Consider the following 20768-nt stretch of genomic DNA (forward strand, 5'->3'; position numbering starts at 1 on the left):
GCTGCTGCGGTTGGGGTTTGGCAGCGGTAAAAGAATTAGCGAGAGTAGCAGAAACAGGAAAAGGGGGAAGGGCAGCAGCCCTTTTGGTAGCGTGAGCTGCTTTCCAGGGACTTCAGGAATCACTTGTGGCATATAGCTTTGTCTCTTGCCCACTGTCAGGCTTGTGTTCCTGCTGTGGTCCTTTTTTTTTTAAATCCTTTTGTCCGCAATCCCTCCTCTACCTGTGGTTTGTTTCCTCATCAGCTGTTTTTTTGCTGGAAATGCAGCCCCAACAGTGTAGGGCACTTGATTTGAGGTTCTGCAAAACATCCATACGCCCTCAGCCCCCTGAAATGTGATGTTACAGGCCAATGTGTTTGACCCGCTCCTGATTATCGAGCGTACAGCCCAGATTTGAACTCCCTGTGCAGAGCAGGGATTGGGGCTTTCCCAGTCAAAGTTCATGATCAAGCAGAAGGGGCAGGGTGGGCTGGGGAAGCCCCATGGTGGGATCAGAACAATGTTGCCAGTTTTCTTCCTTGCCCCAGCGCTGCTCCACTTGGCCCAACACCCTTGTGTGGTGTAGCATCTTGAGGAAAAACGGGGTGAGGGTGTCAGGGAACACGGCTGTTCTTGGTTAACTGCATGTGCATGAAGGATTCTGTGCAGCAGAATTGAAAAGACCAGGAAGAAAAATGCTGGGAGTGTTTTTCTTGGAAGGTGAATGAACAAGACAGCAATGAGTGACAGAGCCCAAATGTGGGATTTTAGCAGAGGGACAACTTGGGGACATTGTCCAAAGGAGCAAAGCCATCAGTTATTTCAACAGCCACAGAGGTGCAGCCCCTGCTGGTGCCCATTGTGGGACAAGTGCAGGCCCAGCTCTTGACACCCTCTCCAGCACGCAAGGAGAGCGCTTGGTCTCCTGCGATGTTTTGGTCTTCCCTCTGATGCAGCCTGTGGTTTTCTTTCCCTGAGCCTGCAAGTATCTTTGGACTCTGAAGGGCATCTGACATGATGAAACCAAATTACTTGTCCCTGTGGCCCTGCTGTGTCCCGTCCCCAGTGGCAGTGCCCTGGGAAGAGGCGGTGGCAGAGGGGAGTGACTCCCCCCCATGCGAGGTTCAGCTCCCAGGGCACCTGCAGCTGCGGCTGCCGGGCTAACGGGGGTGACAGCCCCTCGCGCTGCTCCCAGGGATCCGCGCAGCCGCTGGCTGTGCCGCTCAGCCCCGTTCCCACAAGGAAGCCTGTTTCAGCTATTTACATCCCTTGCTTTGATCTAGCGTCTGACATGAAAAGACATGTCAGCCAGGTAAAGGGAAGCAAACAAAATGCAGCAACAGCCCCACATCTCTGCTTGCACATGATCCGCTCCCTCGCACACACCTGCCTCGCAGCCACAGATCCTTATCTGCCCTCTGATTTCCTTGCTGTCCTCTCTGCTCTCCCTTCACGCTGGTGTCCAACTTCTAGAGGCAACTTTCTGCACCTTGTTCCCTGCTCAGGAAGATGTTGTGGCTCCCTTGCCCCTCTCTCTGACATTTCCCCTCTCTCCAGGGTACAGCCAGTGTGGGAAATGCCCTCTCGTGTCCTCCTCATCGCATGCAGTGCCAGGGATGGGTGATACCCATCTTCGTTTCCTCCCTAAGCCGCTGCACTGTTTCAGCAAGCAGCTGTCTGCAGCTCTCTCCAGAAGCAGCAATACAGCAGTAGGTGACATTCTGCCCTCCTAGAAACCAGATGATTTTTTTCTGCTAAGCAACATAGGACCTTTCGGGGTGAAAAGTACAACAAAAGTGTGAGAATTTGCTGGGCTGGGGGGCTCAGATGCAGCAGAACACAGTGTTACCCACCCAGGCTCTACCCCAGTAGGAAAAGAAGCCAAGGGTGAGGAGAGAAACTGAGGCACAGGGCACTGAGCCAGTCTGCAACCCAAGCAGTTGACTTTCAGGTTAATGTTTTATCTTTTAGGCATCCTGCTATGTCCTGCAGAATCCAGGATCCTCTCAAGCGACGGGAAAGGAAGCAAAAGGAAAACAAAGGGTTTTTTCCTGCTAGCTCGTGTCGCAGGAAGTGCCGCACTGTCTGAGGGAACCACCACTGCTGGATGAGAGGCGCTGGGCTTTGAGACTGCACAGAGCAAGGTAGAAGTTCAAGCAGAGGAAATTCCTGTTCCCATTCTCTCTTCTCCTTTACTAGTTCAGTGTAAGGCCACAATTAAAGATTAACAACACCCACCAGTGTGTCCTGGTGCCCCAGATTAGCCCTTCAGAGCAGGAGGGTAGAGCAGAGTTCTGGGAAGCAGAACCCAGATCAAGGTACCACTGGTGCTGGTGGCTTTAACTCCGCCCTTCTGAACAGACACATTCAGCCCTCCTGACACTGCAGCGGGTACCAGGGTGCGGAGGGGCAGCTCTGCAGGGGCCCAGCATGGCCAGCGGTTTCCGGGTGGTTTTACAGCTTTGTGTGTTAAGGGCTTGAGCTCAGTCTGGGCAGGGCAGCAGGAGCAGCCTTGGATAATACAGAAAAGCCTGGCAGGTCCATGCGCAGATTATCAGCTCTCTTTGGGGTACTGGAGGCAGGTTGGTAATGTGACTGTATTATCAGAGTCATCATCCTCTGTATAAAAATTGTGCCACAAAAAAAAGTTCTCTTTGGAAGCCTTGGTTTTGTGCCTTTTATTGAAAAAAGTAAACCATTGTGGGATATGGCACTTGGACAAGAACAGGATGGGAGCGAGGGAAACGCACAGAATTGAGCTTCTGTTGTTGTTGTTGTTGTCTGTTTAAGCAGCATCGCTGTGGGTGAGCACGTGGTTAAAAGAAGTATCTGCCGTATTTTTCTAAAGACATCAGATGCTTCACTTTCTCTGGCAGTTTGTTCTGCATCCCCTAGCTAGAGTACACTCGATGTCCCCTGTTACTTACCCCAATACCCTTCTGCCTGTGACAGGCCTCTCCTGCTTCACCAAGTAGAAAACCAAAGCACAAAGTCATCCCTAAGTAAACCTGACCTACCTCTGAGCATTACACTAGTGTAAGTCGGGACTTGCTGGACTGAAGTCAGCTCAGTTCTGCTGATGGAAAACAGGCATACAAGGAACGTCTCAGCCCCCAGCGCTGACTAGTGCCAGGCAAGGAATAATTAAACCAAATTTGGCCCTAAGGATTGCTCGCCGTCTCCCAGCCGAGTCAAGCTCCAGCCGAGCTTAGGACATTGTTTCCTACCCACTTTCATGAGCACTTTCTCCCCCCACCCCATCCTCTTTGCTTCAGGACTGAGGCACTTTGTGCTCCATCCACTTGGATGTAAACAGCACAGAGGAAGCAATACGGAAACTCCTCCCCACCCTTGCTCTAACCGCTCCAGAGCACTGCCAGCCACTGCAGGGTGTAAATCACCACAAACCGGGGAGCTCCTCACCTGGGGAGCCTGCGGCTCAGGGCATCGGCCGCTGCCCAGGAGCAGGTGCCTGTTCCAGTGCAACAGCCACAGTGCGAACTCCAGCCACGCCAGAGCGCAGGGCCATGTGGGGGCTCCGGGTCTCTTCACATGTCAGGTAGGCTGGTTATCTATTAAAGAGGGAGAGAGCAAGGGGGTGAACACGCAGAGGAAATCGGATGGTTTCCTGTTTGTTTATCATGAACAAAAGCTTGTTTGGCTGGTCTGAGCGTTGCTAGCAGGCTGGCCCAGCTGCTGCAGGTGCTGCAGAGCTGAGCTCTTCCCCTGGCAGGAAAGGAAGGAGAAGCAAGGCAGTCTCCCAGGAAAGAAAAAACCAAACCAAACCTCTCTGGAGGTTTGCAGCCAAAGCAGAGCGGTGGGCAGGGAGATTTAGAAAGGGAGACTGGCATTTGCACCTTCCTGTGTGCTGCCTTAGGCCAGAGGGATTAAATCTGGAGCGACTCATCAGAGCTTTGCCAAGAGAGCTCAGCACAGGGACTAAACCCTCCACCTGCACAAGTGGTGCCACCCGTCAAGCAGGTCTCGTGCCAGCTTGTGCTTTTTCTCCCTCTCCCGGAGACTGTGCCATTGTGTTTGTCCCTGTCCACTGCACTCCTTGCGTCCTCTGCCCAGGGCAGGGTGACCTCCGTGCTCACCTGTCTCCACAGACGCTGGGGGACACCCTTTGGTCCCCACTGCCCTTCCGAGCAGAGAGCAGAATTGCTGCTGCCATCTGCTGGGACAGCAGCCTGCCTGCAGCTCCAGCTGCCATCGTCACCCGGCCCCAAGGGTTTGGTGCTAAATGTGACAATGTGTTGGCCAATGGAAAGATCCAGGAGGACCTGGTGCAACTCCGCTCTAGGGGGAGAGCCGGGCAGACCAGCCTTTGGTTCTGACTGGCGAACACCCAGGCTGAGTGCTGGGGAAGAGCCTTCCTCCAAGTGAATTTTTGGGCAGTTTTATCTGGGTTAAGTGCTTTCTGCAGCCCAGTACCACGTCCAGCCTTGCTGGGAACGCGCTGGCTGTGTGCAGGCGTGCGGAGCCACAGGGGGACCAGCAGCAGGACTGGCCTGATGGAGCCATTCACTCGGGCTCTCCGGAGGAGACCAGGACTCACACAAACCTCTCTCTGCTCTCGGTGCAAAGCCACATGCCTCGACCCTCTCTCGTTTCTCCACCCTGGGTGCACTCCGCTTTCACCACCAAGTTTTTGTTATTGGGATTATTAAAATCAACAAGGTTAGAAACGCCAAAGAGAGGGTGGGGACACCCTGTTTGCTCAGGCGGCTGCCTTCATGTTCCCCAAGCCCAAAGCTCTTTCTGTTGCCCTGACAAGCAGAGCACTGCTCATGCTCTGCCAACACCTCCCAAACGCTTCCAGGGAAGGGCTGGCGTCCTGGGATGCGGAGTTCAGTACAGCCATGGCCAGGAAGGCCAGGCGGGCCAGTCCTCCACTACACAAACTTGACTTTTTGTTCTGTTTTACACCAAGGAGTCTGCCAGCACCTGAGAAGGTTGGCATCGATGCCCAGCAGTGCTCGCTCACAGCAAGCACGAGGCTGGTTTCTCACCCAGTGCCTCTGTGCAGCCCAAAAAAACAAGTCCTGATTTTGGGTCGCTGTTCCCCTCTGGAGCCAGACAGCTCCACGGTCCCCAAGCTCTGCCAGGCCGAAGAGCAGCTATAAATACGATATAAACACAATATAAACAGGGGGTTCAGCGAGCACACACCCAGACAGCTACAGGTGCAAGAGCAGCTTTGAAGTCTGATGAGTTCAGGGCAGCTTTAGGCATTAAGCAAGGCAAAGCGAAGGTAGAGGAGCAGTTAACAGCCAGGGAACATTTGTAAAAGGAATTAAACCCAAAAGCAAAGGAAATGATGATTAATCAGACCCAGGGGCCACCGTTACAGCTTCAGACACCTCCTCTGGAGAGGCTGACAGCAAAACCAGCAGGAAACACTCCACACTCCACTGAAAATGCAGAACAGGAGGGACAGGCAACGCAGAGCTGCAAAAGCCAAGAAGGGATTTCACACACACTGCTTTGAGCCCAAGACCTGGTGCACAAAACTAACGGAGAGAAACACAGGAAACACCGGGGGGCTTTAAAGGAGCCTTGGGAGAAAAGTGGAAGCTTCCTGACAAGCATCTGAAGCGGTAAACCAGAAAAAGGAAGAACAAGAGCACTGGAGAGGGAAGAGGTCTGGAAGTTATTTGGGAGTTACGGACCTGACTGCTCAGTTGCTTAAAATATTTTGGAAGCTCAGGCACCTCATCACTGCAGGAGCATCCCCTGCCCAGCACAAAGCACAGGCAAGGCTTTCCACTTCACCAGAGGCAAGGGCAACAATCCAAAGTGGGTGCATGGACAAAACGAGTCCACCATTCACAGTAGCTTTCCTGAGGGCTCAGCTTCAGCCTTACCTTCTTGCAGGAATTCAGCCTAAGAATCACGGTTCAAGCTTTAAGTTGTCAGGAGGAAAACTCATTTGTCTGTGACTTTTATCCAAATAAACCAGCACAAAGTGAGGTGTCTTGCTCCACCGATCCAACCTTCATTCTTCTGAGATATCAAAAAAACCCCACACCACTACACTCAGGACCATGACATTTATTGAAGGCTGGTTTACAATCTCACCCATCACGTCCTCACAATTCAGTTTCCCTAAATAAAAAGAGCATTGATGTAACAGAGAATTCTGCCCACCTCTGACTGCCCGAGCCATGGAGCACCCAGTCACCCCCTCTTTGTCCCAAGTGCCACCCGAACAGGCCACCTGCCACTTTCACTGACTTTGGTGAAGGAGCCAACGCTGCGCAACAAGGCAAGTCGCAGCAAACAGAGCAGCATGCAGTGGGGGGGAGAAGTGGAGATGTCCCATTTCCAGCATGTACGCGAGAAGTATTCCCTGCAGAGGAAATATCTTCTCCACACCTGAAATCTGTCTACTACAGAAAGTGAATCTCTACTCCTCTCACCCCAGCCACAACCCATGCGATCTGTGCCTCCAGTTTTCACTGCTACGGCTCTCACTGTCCTCACAGCTGAGATGTCCCCTTGCTCAGCTGACACCTGAAAACAAACGGGTTTGACCGCAGAGCGAGCCCCGAGTGTCCCTGTTCCATAATCCAGGACCTGCAAGTCTGTACCGGCCCTGGCTCTGCCAGCCTAAAGGCACCGCAGCGGCGCGGGGACACCCGACGGCCGCAGCATCACAGGGATACCTGACGGCTGCAGCATTTGCGCAGTCAGGGAGTCACCTGGGCTGCTGGCGTGTCCCAGGAGTGAACAGATGAAAACTCTGCTCCTGTTGCTCAAACTGCCTGGAAAGGGGCAATTCTCAAATGTAGCTTATGGGTCAGCGCAGCCACTGCTCTGACCGCACATGGGAGGAATGCAGGTTTGTTGTCAAGAGTATTCAGTTTTATTTGATTAAGGATTAAAAATGGGTTGAATTCTCATTTCCCCTGCTTTTACCAGTGAGGAAATTGCAAAGATTCTTTTGGAAGGGGCTGATCTGGTAGGTAGAGGCGATCAGGCTAGCTATGGCTGCAGAGCCGGGCTCACTGCGGCAGCTGGAGGAGCACAGACTGTCCGGAGGGCAGGTAGGTGATGTTGCGGGACCGGGAGAGCTGGTACGCGATGTCCTCGGCTGCCTCCAGCTTGCGCAGCTCGATCAGGCCATCGCCCGCCGTGGCCAGTGAGTTGGCGATCAGCTCAGCAGCCTTCGAGTCTCCCTCGGCAGAGATGACGGCTGCTTTCTTCTGCTGCTCAGCCTGAAAGGAAACACATGAGAAGGAGAATAAGCAACAAAGAAAACAAGAGCAAAGAGAAGGAAGATGCTGTTGTCACATTTAAAACGTAAATTCCCACTTCACCAGCCTACTGATCTTCTCTGCAGTAGCATAGCTAAGACAGAAGGTGCTGTCTCCTCCCTGCTTCTCCAGGCAGACATTTCTGTTCAGCACTCCAGTAAGACCGTGACATGGTAGTAAGAGAAAAAAAAGATTCCAAAGCCCAGTAAAACAGACCTTACACTTGATCTATCCAACCGTCACGTGCCAGAGCTGAGAACTGAACCAGCATTATGGCCCTAAGTGACTTTGTCATTTAACCTGCCGGGTCTCTGGAACAGGCGAGATGTTCACAGGGGGAAGGAGACACCAGGAACCATTTCCAGGTTTCTCCGAAGGACAAGGTACCTTTTCCACGATGAATCGGGCTCTCTCTGCTTCTTGCTGGGCCACCTGCTTCATCTCCACTGCCTCCGTGAACTCCTTGCCAAAGGTCAGGTGGGTCTGCGGGGCAGAAATCAGGCAAAGTCCACAATGCTGACAGTTTCAGCAGCACCATGCGACCCACGCAGCTCCCAGGGGAGGCAGCTGCCCGCCCTGGTGCCGCTGAAACGGAGGTGGAACACCAGTATCCCCAAAAGGACAGGAACTGGGACATGCAAGCCTCCCCGGCCAGTGCTGAAGTTTCAAGGGAGATGCCACCAGCACAACTCCAGCAGCCCAGCTGGACCCAGCACATCCTTCCCTGTCCCTCAGGGTGCTCATGGAGCAGCTGCCTCCTCTACGGCAACGTGCAGCCTCATCCATCACCCACAGCAGCATTTGCTCTTCATTTTAACCATAAAAGCCCTGCAACAGTGACGTCTGCTGATAAGCCAGTGCAGTGGGGCCTTCAAGGGCTCACTCAAGGTCAAAGACAGCCGGCGACAAAACCAGAGGCACTGCCTTGAGCTGGAACTGCAACATCCCGCAGACGAACACAGTCCACGTGTCCAGACTTCCAGCCTGCTCTTCTCCAGCCACCCACTGATTCTCTTCCCCACTGCTCTTACTGGGGCAGACTCCAGAGAGGAAGAGCTGAAAAGGGAGAACTCTTACCAAGGACACATCGTCCAGGATGAGCCCAAAGGTCGCTGCTCTCTCCGTGAGGTCCTCGCTCACCTGCCGGGAGACCAGCTCTCTCTGCGTGATCAGCTCTCCAGCATCAAACCGAGCCTGAAATCAGGACAGACAACAGTGAGAAGGAAGTTCCAGAAGTGACAGACTGTCCGTGCCCAGCCTATCTGGGCACCCGTGAGCCCCAGAGTTAATCCTGTTCTCCCCAGGCTGGCAAACCCCAAGCTGCCCCAGCACGTGAAGAGAAAGACTGAATGACTGGGAATTTGCGCCTAAGCTGGAGGGGAGGTTCTCCAGTTGAACGATGACCCGCAGAGCCCAGCAGCTTTTCGCTGTCCTTACCACAACAGACTTGAGGATTTCGGTTGTGATTGAGGGCAGGACACGCTCGTCGTAGTCCTCGCCAATACTGGTGAAAATCCGTGGTAACTGGGCAGTCACTGGTCTGAACAGGATACGCAACGTGATGTTCACGTTCTGTAGATCTGCAGGAAGAGAGTTGGGAGTTTAGTGGCAAACCACGGGGACATGAGATATAAATGAGAAAAGATATATAGATGAAAAACAGTAAACATTCAGATTTCTTTTTGCCAGCAAAGACAAGTTATTTTCACAGCTCCTTTCACTTTGGGATCCAAATCCTCCTCACAGGTAAGACTTAAGGTTCAGATTGTTTGTGATGCAGGGAATTACCTGCCCTACTGTAAAGGCAGAGAGTTACCGTTTAAAGGGATAACATAGATGACTGAAGGAAGAGTCCCTTTAATCTGTTCTGTAACTAGAAAGACAGATCAAACCATTCCTAACTCTGTGCCAAACTGGAGTTGGGATGTGTAGAATCGCCATGTTGAGAAGCAAAAAAAAAAAACCAAACAAAAACCCCCAAAAAACATCATCAGAGCATCTGGTTTTCTTACGGTTGCTGGGTCCAAACACTCACCTTTGCTGCCAGTGATCACAGGAATGTTGCGGGGGCGAGAGCGGCAGTCGAAAATGATGGGTTTCTGTACCCAGGGGATGAGGAAGTGGGTACCTTCCCCCACCACCACGTCCTGGACCCCACGGAACCGGTCGAAGATGACGGCTCTGTGTCCCGCATCGACTAGAGGAGGAGACAGCACATCAGGCTCGGGGTGTAAAACAGCCCAGCAAGGCCTCAGGTCTATTTCCCGCAGTGCCATTAGCAAGATGAGCACAGAGCAGCCAAGATACTGACCAAAAATACGCAGAGTGAACTGGAAGCGCTCAGCTTGTCCCACTCACCGTTGTACAGGGCAGAATTGACAACTCCGCCTGCCACAGCCAACCCCAGGCCGAGCTTCCCCAGGCTCTCAAACACCTTCGCAGCCATTTCACACCTCCCGGTGCAGCCCCTTCGGAAAGTCCCTCCTGCAAAAACCCACCAGCTTATTAGAACCGCGCTGCCCGCTGCCCCGCAGAGCGGGCAGGACCCCCAGCAGCTCCTCCCTCCCTCCGGCTCCAGCCCGAGGCCCTGCGCACACCCCGGCCCCCCCGCAGGGCCCCTCCACACCGCCCCGGCTCCCCGCTCCCGGCCCCTCCGCACCCCGAGCCTGCCCCGGCCGCCTCCTGCAGCCCGGATCCCCCCGAGGCCTCCGGCTGCCCCTGCCGGGCCCCCGCTCCCTCCCAGGCCTCTCGCCCCCGGGACAGGCGCCCCGTGGGCCAAGGGCCCGCTCCCACCCGCAGGCCGCAGCTCAGCCCCCTCCATCCCAACGGCCGCGGAACCTACCGGGATCTCCCGGCCCCTCCCGGCCCCCGCGCCCGCCCCGCCCCGCTCCGCTCCGCTCCCGCAGCGCCCCTGACCTCCACATGAATCCCCGGCCGCCCGCCGCAGCGCGCCTGCGCGCCTCGCCAAGAAGCCGGCTCCTCATTGGCCCCCGCGCCTCCCCGCGGCATTCTGGGACATGTAGTCCTACTCGTCCCTTCCCGCTGCACGGCGGCATACAACTCCCAGCGAGCCCCGCGGCGGCCCCGTCGCTGAGCAAGGCCGCTTTCTATTGGCTGCGGCGTCCCCGCTGCCCGCAAGGCCTCTCGGGAGCTGTAGTCGCTGCGGGGGGGGGCCGCGTGGGGCGGAGCCGCCCGGGCCCGGCGCGGGAGGCAGCGGGCGGAGCGGGCCCGTCCCGCACCGCCGGGCACAGGGGCCGCGGGGCAGGCGGCGGGTAAAGGGTTTTGGCGAAGCGGTGGCGATGCCGAGGAGGGGACCCCGGACTGCGGCCGCATCCGCCGCCTGCCCGCAGCACGGCCCCCGGAGCAGGAGACACCCGCCGTGCGCTTTGTCCCTGTTGGCGTGAGGAGCCGCACGGCCCCCGGGGCAGCCCCCGACCCGCTGCAGACAAAGGCCCCTTGTTCCCCGCCGTGATCCCGCTCCGGCCCGGGCCCCGCGAGCGGCTCGGCCGGTGCCGCTAGGGGGAGGCAGCGCCCGCCCGTCCGTTCCACGAATCTTCATTAAAAAGGAAAAAAAGAGAGGAGGGGGGGGAAAAAAAATAAAACCCCCACCCGCTGCCCAGGAAGAGCCCAGAGGAGCCGCCTTGGCCCAGGCAGCCCCGTCCGGTCCCCACCGCGCCCCCTCCCGCTGAGGTCACACCGCTGAACACAAGGGACTTCATTACCTGCCAGGCCACGTCCTCCCCGGCAGCATCTGGGGGTGAAAATGGTGCGGAACCCCCTCCCGCAGAGCCCAGCAGATCGCAGGAGCCACCAGGGCTCATCGCGTCCCCGCCGCAAACTCGGAGGGTCCCCTTCCCCCCTGCCCTGCTCCACGTGGGGAAACTGAGGCACGGAGCTGCTCAGCAACCCGGTGACGGAGGCTCCTGTGCAGCAGCCTCCCTGCTCCTGCGCTGCCCTTGGAGCCGGCGACAGACGGGGGCCCTAAAAGTGAGGGCAGGTCCCAGGCAATGTCCCCAGTCCCCAGCTCTCACCTGTGTGTGCAGCCCGGGGCGGCCGCGCTGGAGCAGCTCCTCCCTGGGAAGGTCACTGGTCACCCCCTCCCGGCTCCCCTGCGGCATCCCAGGGTCCCCCAGGACAGCTGTGCAGACAGATGTGCAGTGGAAGCCCCATCCTGCCTCCAGCAATGCTCCTTCCAAGGCCACAAAAGCTCTTTTGTGCCTCAGCAGTGCAGGGAAGCGGCCATGGAAGAGGAGCAGGATGAGGTGAAGGTGTTTGGTGTGGCCAGAGCTGCCAGGGACCCCCTTGATCCTAGTTGGAAGCGGGGTGCCCCAGGGACCCCAACGAAGCCCTAAAAGCTGCCCCGAGCAGGATCTGGACCTCTTTGCAGTCACTGGTTCCCAAACCTCATGGCGCTGCAACCTCATTTGGGGTCAGATCCTGACAATCCTCAGCTGCAGCGAACAGGATGCTTGAAGCTGAATTTTGGGTGCTCCTGCACCCCCTCAGCCACGTCCATTCCTCCACGGATGGATCCCTGGAGCATCCGCCTGCAGCCCCACGGCAGGACCAGCCCCACGGCCCAGCACCGTCCCTGTGCAGCGCCCCCAGCTGCTGGGGTTCCCCCCGGGATGACTTTGTCCCAGGAGGCTTCTATCGACTTGCATCTAATCCAATAACAACACCCTAATTGGTGACAAAGCCGCAGCTATAATCACCGAGAGATTTATTCCCTTTTGACGTGAGATTCACACAGGACACAATTCAATTATTAAACTTGGGATTTATGGAGCTGGGGCTTTGTACTGCCCGCCTGGCATCTCCCCATGCTTTGCATTTCATTGCAGCCGTTGTGGGTGCGTTGGCTGCTGGGTTTGTGCAGCCCCTTCCCTTTCCATTGCCATGGAAAATGAGTGTTTCCCATTCATGCAGAAGATGGAAAAAGGCTCACGGCAACGGGGACTTTTGGCCCAGGTTTTAGGGTGGGAGCCCCGGGAGCCGCCGGGTTGGAGCCGGTGACACCCGCACGGCGAAACCGGAGCAAAATGGTTCCTTTGTGTGGGGAATATCTGGCGGGTGATTCAGCCAGGGCTGACGCCGGCGGTACGGGCTGACACACTGCTTGGCGGCATGTGGGGACCCACCATGTGTCCCCACCACCCGCCGAGACCGTCCCCAGCTTCGTGGGCTGGGGGACGCGGCACAAACCCTTGGTGGCCGGTGACTTGGTGGGTTTGGGATGGAGCAGAAGGGCTAAGCAGCCCTGGAGAAGCCAGGAGCATCCTGTGCCCAAGCAAACAAGGTGAGGGCGGCCATGGAGGTGCACCCCAAAACGGTGCCGGGCTGGGACCCCGTTGCCGGGCTGGGATCCTGCTGCCGAGCGGTGAGGGCACGGGCTGCGGTCCCAGGTCTGCGAGCTGCACCCCTCGCTTGAGTCCACCACATTTTGGGGGGACATTCCTCCAAGGCGCAGAGAAACGGCAGCTTCAAGAAGCGGCTCATTGTCCTCAGGCGGTGGCAGCCCAGCCCAGCCCCGGCCACCGCGGCACGGGAACAAAAAGCCTCCTCTTCTCCAGCCCCTGCAACTGGCAGCCCTGCCCACCGCTGCCCCCGAAAAATTTATGGCATGAAGTTTGCAAACGGCAGAGAATCCGAGCCTCGGCGGGTGGTGACCCCGGGGACGCGGGGCCACGATGCGTTGATCCGCACGGCAGAGTCACCCGGGCTGAGAACGGCTTTTGGCAGAAACGAGATTTTCCAACCCCAGGCCTTGGTCTGGTTTGCAGGGGCGGGATGGGGCTGATGCTGCTGCCCCGTTCCCACCCGTCCGGCCCCGCACGGGGGTCCCAGCCCAAACCGCGGCTGCTCCAGCCCCGCGCCCGGCACGTAACCCAGTTAGTCTCAATAAGCATTTAAATTAAATTAGTTAAACTACATTAAACCCCTGCGAGGACACGGTTCAGAGTGGAAACAGCCTTAATGTGATTTCAGCTGACTTCCCTGCCACAATTTGCAAGTCAGAGAAATCGAATTAAGGCTGTTTTCGTTCTGAACTCTGTCCACACAGGCCCGTAATGCAGTTTAATTAATCTGCTTTAAAAGTGAGCCTGTCTTTCATTCGGGCAACTTCGCCTGACTCACCCCGGAGAAGCAAAACCCCCCCGGGCAGGCGCGGGGCTCGGCCCCAGCTCTGGGCACGGGGAGCCCTGCGGGGGTTAGAGAAAACCAGGATTATCCCTAATCCCATCAGGGGATAATCCGCGGTCAGGCCCGGGGAGCCGGAGCGTCCGGCAGCGCCGCGGGCAGCGGGGCCGGTCCCGGGCGCTCTGCGATCGTTATCGCCCGTTAACGAAGTTTCCTCCTGGGCAGCGAGCGGCTGGAACCGGCCGCATTAACCGCGCACCGGGGAGGGGCCGGGAACCGCCGGCGGCGGGGGGGCCGGGCCGGGGAGACCCCAGCCCCCCCATCTGCCCCGCACCCGCCGGCTCCTCCCCAGCCCCCCCCAGTTTGCACTGAATTTGCAGAGGAAAAGCGCTGCTCTGCTCTCAGGCCCCAAAACCCGAGCCGGGGGGGTGTGGGGGCTCCCCCGGTGCGGGGGTCCCTCCCATCGCTCCCAACGCCCATTTTCTCTGCAAAGGTAAAATGGCATCTCCATAAAGGAGCCCCAATTAAAAGTGAGTTAATGACTTAATGAATCATAACAAAACCTGCTTGCATTAGCACACGAACCGCTGACCCTCTCGCGTTGTGGCTATAGGCTCTTTAATTGCAAACCTTTTTATTTCCTTCCCAGCAAATTGGCCGCTCGTTGAGTGTGTTGGGGGAGCAGTGGGGGCTCTGCAGGGCGGGGGGCAGGTAAAGCCCAGCCTGGAGGGCTGGGACCCCCGCACCCCATCCCGCACTGACCTGCAGCCTGAGCCCCCGCTCCTTTCCCCTGGTGATGAGGATTTGCAGTGTTGCAGAAAATTAAGATTTAAATAGGATTATTGGGGTGCTAGCAGCTGTACAACCCTCCAGACGAGGTTTACGTGCTGCTGCAGCACCCTCATCACCCCCCACCCACCCAGAAGGGCTAACGGGGCTGTTCCCTCCTCATTAACGGCTCATTAATTCCCCGTCACGTGCTGAGGGGCAGCTCCAGGATGGGTTTTCCCTTCCCCACAGCCCAGCTGTGCCACACGAGCATCCTCTGCCGAGCACCTTCTCACCCCCCGGCTTTGCGGGGGTCCCACAGACCCCCAATAACACCCTGGGCTCTGTCTGGCGTCTCCTCCTCCCCTTCCTGGCAGGGTCACCCTCGGTCGTTCGCGGCCTCCCCCAACCCTCTGCACCCCCAAAACGTGGGGGCTGCATCCCGGGGAGTCCCGAGGGGGTCAGGGAGAGGTCGAGGCTGTTTTAGTCTTCCTGTAATGTCCTTAATTGCTCATCCATTCAGCGCAATTAGTCGCAGGTGCTTGCTCTGCCTGCATGACCCCGGTGGGGGCCGCTCCAGCCCGGCCAAGGGCAGCTCATCCCCGGCACCCCCGGGCAGGAGGAGGGGGATGCTGCGCTGCAGCCCCGCGAACAGCGGCACCAGCCGGAGCATCCTCAGCCCGGCCAGGACCGCGCTGAGCCCCGGGACGGGGGTGCTGAGAATCCCCCCCGCTTTCCGCCGCCTCGGAGGGGGCAGGAACGGAGCCCGCGGCTGCCGAGGGGAAACAATCCGGTGCTTTGTGGCAGCTGCCGTGGACAGAACCCCCCCGGAGCGGCGGCGGGGTCAGGGGGCCCCGCACCGCGGGAGTCGGGGCAGGAGCCGGCAGCGAGAGCCGGGCGGGGCGCAGCGCTGGGGGGTCACCGGCAGCGGGGTCACCCGGCCGCTGCTCTGCGCCCCCAACACAACCTGCCCCCGCCGGGCAGCCCATGGCGGGTTGGCAGCCGCGGCCCCTCTGAGCGCCCCGTCGCCTCCAGCCCTTCCCTGTAGCTCCTCCGGCTGCTAAAAGGCCGGGGGGGGTCTCTGCCAAATGCATCCCCAGCGCTCCCCAGGCATCACTCCCCCCATGGCTCCGTCCCAGCGTGTTCATTCCCTGGCACCGTTAGCAACCGGGAGCTCTTGCAGATTGAACCTTTTGCTGCCTATTTCTCCATCCACCCCAATCTCAAAGCACTTTAACTGTCTGCCAATTGATCCCCTGAATTCCCCGCTGACACACGTAATGTTTGATTCGCGGATAGTGGGAAAGAGGCAGCTCGGGGGCTGCGCAGATCCATCGTGAACGTGGCTGCGCTCAGGTCGCGGAGCGTCGGGGAGAAGATGCTGAGAAAGCCGGTTCTGCGTGGGCCGGGGGTTGGCTGGAGCAGAGGGGGGGTCGCTGGGGCAGCCCCCAGGGCTCAGCCCCCACTCAGGCTCCCAGACCCTACAGCAAAGTTCGCGGTCACCAAAAGCTGCTGCTGAAACACTCCCAAAGCTGGGAGGGCAAAGGCACAGCCTGATCTTGTGCTGTGGAGAACCTGCTGAGCTGGGATGGACCTGGGGGGCTCGGGGGAAATCACCCCCCTCCAGTTCCCCTGATGCTCTCGTCCCTGGGATAACTCCTTCGGTTCCCTGTTCCCCTGATGCTCTCATCCCCGGGAAAACTCCTGTCTGTCCCTGGATCCAGACGTGCGTGATGAAGCCACATTCTACCCCTTCTCCCCCTTTGCAACGGGCAGAGCTGCAAAGCTGCCCCAGGCAAGGGGGCCGGAGCGGGTGGAGGGAGCGAGTGGGATGTAATGAGGTCCCTGAGCTGCTGCTGTTCCAAATGCGCCATCCATCTATGTTTTATTCTGCCCGTTGCACACAGAGCACAGGCACCCTGCTCCCGGGAGGGCTCGTCTGGAGAAGCCCATAAGTGCTCTGCGGTTTCTTTTCAAACTCCCTCACAGCAACCAGGGACCTCCAGAGCAAAACCACCTCCGGGGCCCGAGCCAGAGGGGATCCCCCAGGACCTCCACAGCCACAGCCCCGAGGCTGAAACGCCTGCACCAGCACCGGGGATCCTCTGGCGGGACATGAGCACCTTCCAGGGAAACGAGTGTGGAAGGAGCAGCTCCTCCCCGGGAGCCCCCAGCCACCCCTTGCTCCAGGGAACCGTCTGGGAGAAGTTTGTGTCCAGGGCTTGAGCACCCCAAGGCGGCAGGCAGCTTTTCCAAGGGCTTTCCCGTTGGCTCTCCAGCAAAGTTCCAGGCTTTGGAACCCCACGTGCCCCAGAAAATCCCGGCTCGGGGATGCAAGTGAAGTTGGGGGTGTGCACAAAGACAAATCCTCGTCCAGAGCCACCCGTTGTCTGCCTTAGAGACCCTCAGCCAGGGACGGACGTGCCTCCCTCCTCCTGCGCGATGATTCAGCCCATCTAAGACATAAATTGTCCCCGGAAGATTCCTGTCCCTCTTATCGACTGGAAGGAGACCAGAGCAGCTACATTATTCATAGAAGCATCTCGGTCCGGTGCCTGGGGTGAAGGTGCCGCTTCCAGAGCGCACAGCAGGCACCTCGCTGCGGGTTTAAGCCTTGACAGATGGGTCAGAGACACCGAAGCCAGGCTCACCCCCTGCTCCTGGGGGCTCAGCGAGCTGCAGCTCTGCTGCTGACAGGGACACAACCACCCACCAAGCACCCTGGGGAGCAGGATGCGGCCTGAGGATCTCGTCACCGACACACGGATTGAACAGGGCGAAGCCTCCAGCTCCCAGGCTCTGGGCTGAGCGGGGGCGGCTCCAGCCCCCATTTCCCAGATGCTGCAACATCCTCCCGAGCATCCCCGTGCAGGAAACCCGCCACGGATGGACGAGGCTCCCTGCGAGGAAAACTGCTCTGGGTCTGGGTCGTCTGGTCAAGGCCAGGTCTGAGAGCTGGTTAAATAACTCCAGAGCATCATCCACCGTGAAGAAAGATAACAGCGATCACCCCCGCTTCTCAGCCCCCTCTGGAGCAGGTTGCACACGGGGAGCCCAGGGAGACAGCCGGCACGGCTCGAGGCCATAAATCAACCTCCGGGGTTCCTAATGGGACCCTGATTTATCTCCTGCCTCTGTCTGAACTAATTGAGTTCATTCCACTCTGTGATTCATGCCATGGAAATGGGTTCCAGAGAAAATGGGACCTCAAGCGGCTTCAGCAAATCCCTCGCTTTGTTAGCCAGGGAGCACTAATGCTTTTAGAACAAGGAGAATTTCAGGTGCAGCCGCTGGCCCCCTGCTCGTCACTTGGGTTTCAGCCGCGTCCGTCCCCTCCGGCCAGGGCTGCCAGCAGCCCCCATAGGGCAAAACAAGGGGGTTTGTGACCCCCAGCCCTGCTGGGGGGACAGGAGGTGGTTTGGGGGCTCAGCCGGCCACCAGCACCCCCAGAGCAGTGGCAAATGGGTCCCCTGGGGACAGGGAGGGAGGTGGAGGAAGGACAAACCACCCTGAGCTTCTCCTGCCACCTCCCGATCAGCAGGAGGGGTGAAATGGGGGCTTGGTTTAATTCTTTGCAGCTGCACGGCGGGATGCTCATCCCCAGCTCCAACCTACAGCTCAGCTGAAAACGCACCCCAGGCTCACACCTGCCCTGCGCCCTGAGCATCCCACCCTCCTCATCCTCCTCCGCTCCATCCTGCGGCGTCAGGAGCATTTCCCCAAACCTCCCGCCTTTCCCGCGCTCAGCTCAGCCTGTCCCAGCAGAAACTCGTCCCAAAGCGCAGGGCGAGGTGCTGGCGGGGCCGGCGGCTCCCGGGCACACGCCAGCGGGTTTGTGGTGCCGGCAGAGCGGCCGAGGAGACGCAGGGGACGCTGCTGGTGGCAGGAGCGCCAGTAATGGCTTGTTTGCTTTCAGCACGTCTGGCGAGTCCCCAGGGAGTCTCGGCCTTGCAGCCCAGACATCCCACCCCGCTCCTCCACGGCGGCGAGGACGGGGCTGCGCGGCTCTGGGAGAGCAACCGCCCGCGGGTGCAGAGACGTCAGGGGCTCCTGCACCCGCGCGTCCCGTCCCACGGCCCCACACGGGACCTCTCGGGTCAGCAGCCCCGGGTGCAGACCTGGGGGATCCACCACGCGCATCCCGAGCTGCAGCTGCGTTTAAAGCATCCCGGGGCCGCTCGCCTCAGCCACACGGCATCCACACCCCAGGGGTGTCACCCCAAAACAGGCACTGCGTCTCCCGGGGGCCGTTCTGCTCCCCTGCCGCTCCGACCTGCCATTGCAAACGCCAGCTGCCGTTCTTTGTTGCTGTCGTGTTCTGGACCTCATTAAACCCCTTCTAGAAGCCAGAATAAAATTGCCTTTACTAATTTCCTCCCTGTCCTCGGCGTTGTTTACTTACTCGGAGAATTCCAGCAGGTCTGAAAGGCCCCACGGCCCCGCGGAGACAGCGCTGCTCATCCCAATCTGATTACCCTTATCCAATTGATCTTCATTTATCTGACCTTTATAGAGCTCTCACCTGATTTCCAGAGCACAAGACATTTGCAACGTGCAGTTTCCATCCTTCCCTCCCTGGTTCTGCTCTGTACAGGCACACGATTCCCAGCAAAGAGCCACCAAACCTGTCATAACCCACAGGGAAACAGTTAATTAAAAAAAATGCTATAATGGAGTTGATTGGGCTGCTGGGTAGGGGCAGGGCGTTGCGGGGACAGAGCTGTGGGCACCATGCAGATAGGGATGCATGGATTCTATACGTGCAGCGATGCTGCGTTAGCAGGAGGGGGAGCGGGGCAGCTCCTGCTCCTGCAGCTGCTCTCGACTTTGCTGCGCGGACTGGCGGCTGGCTGATTTGCATGGGGAATGAAGGCAGCAATTAGTTTAGCTCATCATCTCACAGACTGGGAAATTAGCTCCCTCCTGCTTCAATCACAGTTTCTGGGAAGAGGCTCTGGGGACACGGTGGGGGGAGGTGGCCGATCCCATACGGATGAAGTGCAGGAAGCCTCAAATACCCACTTTGCTTGTGCAAGAAGCAGGACCCAGCCCCAGTTTGGGGTTTCCCCAGGGATGGTGGCTCCTGTGTCACCCTCCTGCCCAACCTTCCCCACTTCCAAAAGTGCAGAGGCAGGAGCTTGGGGGTTTTCTGGAACAACATTCCAATAATGCTGAGAAAAGTCTCGCTTTTACACCATGTGCAATGCCTTTGTCCCCCCAGCGTCACCTCCTGCCTCCCATCTGCCTTAAAGTCCCCAGTTCCACCCAGCTGAGCTCAGACCCTGCTGGGAAGTGGAAGATGCTGAGCCGGGGGTGCTGAACTGGGGATGCTGATCTGGGGACACTAAGCCAGGGGTGCTGAGCCGGGGGTGCTGAGCTGGGGATGCTGAGCCAGGAATGCTGAGCCGGGGGTGCTGAGCCGGGGTGCTGCAGCGCGGGAACGGTTGCCATGGGGACGGGATGTCGAGCAGCAGCTCGGGCTGTGTTCGCAGCCCTGCCCTCCTCCCCAGCCTGTTCTCCCTCCCGATGCCTCCGCCAGGAGCCCGGAGCCTCGCTCCGTCCTTATTGATGCCATGACGGATTTGACATCCATTTCCTCCTAACAGCAGAATTCTTGATCCATCAGCAACAAAAGTGAATCAATCAGTTCCCAAAAGCTGGGCTGGTGAGAAGAAAGCCAGCCCTGGCCCTGGCATGTGGAATTAATCAATACTTTAAGCAGAAAAATATTGATAATGTTGCTGCTGCAGACATATTTATGTCCTTTATTATATGTGCCACAAGGAGTGATTCTCTCCCCGCTGCCTGGCCCTGCCAGTGTTATTTTAAATGGTACAAAATCTCCCTTCTTTCTCAGGGAGAGAAACCATGGTCTATTTTTACTGCCTCACGCTTTTGCCGTGGCTCCTTCCCGAGGAGGGATCGAGTTTCCCGGACACCGTGGGCTCCGCTCGCCGGAGATTCCTTCAGTCGGGCCTTATAAGGAACCAGAGATTCATCTCGGCCATGGCCACGAATCCCCCGCTGCAGCCGGGGTGGTGGATCACGCTGCAAAGAGAGAGAAAGGGAGAAAACCAGGCAGGAGGCGGCTGGAGCCGCCACGCTGGGGATCAGAGCGTGGAAAAGGGAGCGGGGATGGAGAGAGGCATCAGCAGAAATTACAGCCACGGAAATCAAAGAGTATAATCGGAACCAGATTGGGACACTCCGATAGGAATGGAAATCGGGGATATTTTGTGGGTTTGCAAAGTGCTGGCTCCCCGACCCCATGGCTGCACTTTCGGGTGCTTTGGGTCTCTCTCCCCTGCCGTGAGCAGCCGGGATGATATTTTCCCAATGTGTATTATTTATTCATCGTTATTTATAACTTACCATTACTGTGTTACTGTCTTTGTCGGGAAGGTAATTACCTGTGCTTTTTAGTAAAATCAATGAAAAATTTGAAGGCAGGAGCTGGCACCACGTGTTTAACTTGGGCTGGTCCTGGGGGCTCTGGCGAGGCTGGGGGGGAGAAACGCCGCCCGGGTTTGCTCAGACGAGATCTGGCCAGGCCTGAAGAGCAATAATGAGGGAGAGAGATGGTCACTCCGAGGATGCTGCGTGTGCTGTCCTTCAGAGAGA

General features: G+C 57.9%; 1 protein-coding gene across 2 annotated transcripts; it reads right to left on the reverse strand.

Moving 5' to 3' along the window:
• Positions 1 to 6018: 6018 nt before the first annotated feature.
• PHB1 (prohibitin 1) lies at positions 6019 to 10216 on the reverse strand. Of its 2 annotated transcripts, none has more exons than XM_065651185.1 (7): positions 10155 to 10216; positions 9597 to 9722; positions 9274 to 9435; positions 8676 to 8818; positions 8316 to 8432; positions 7626 to 7721; positions 6019 to 7199 (listed from the first exon to the last, which is right to left on the reverse strand). In XM_065651185.1, the coding sequence occupies exons 2-7, from the start codon at positions 9682 to 9684 to the stop codon at positions 6987 to 6989; spliced, it is 819 nt and encodes a 272-aa protein (XP_065507257.1). In that variant the 5' UTR covers positions 9685 to 9722; positions 10155 to 10216; the 3' UTR covers positions 6019 to 6986. The 2 variants fall into 2 exon arrangements, with proteins under 2 accessions (XP_065507257.1, XP_065507258.1); XM_065651186.1 differs by lacking the exon at positions 10155 to 10216 and adding an exon at positions 10081 to 10129.
• Between the last annotated feature and the right edge of the window lie 10552 nt (positions 10217 to 20768).

Source organism: Caloenas nicobarica, chromosome 24, assembly GCF_036013445.1.
Source record: "Caloenas nicobarica isolate bCalNic1 chromosome 24, bCalNic1.hap1, whole genome shotgun sequence".
Lineage (NCBI taxonomy): Eukaryota > Metazoa > Chordata > Aves > Columbiformes > Columbidae > Caloenas > Caloenas nicobarica.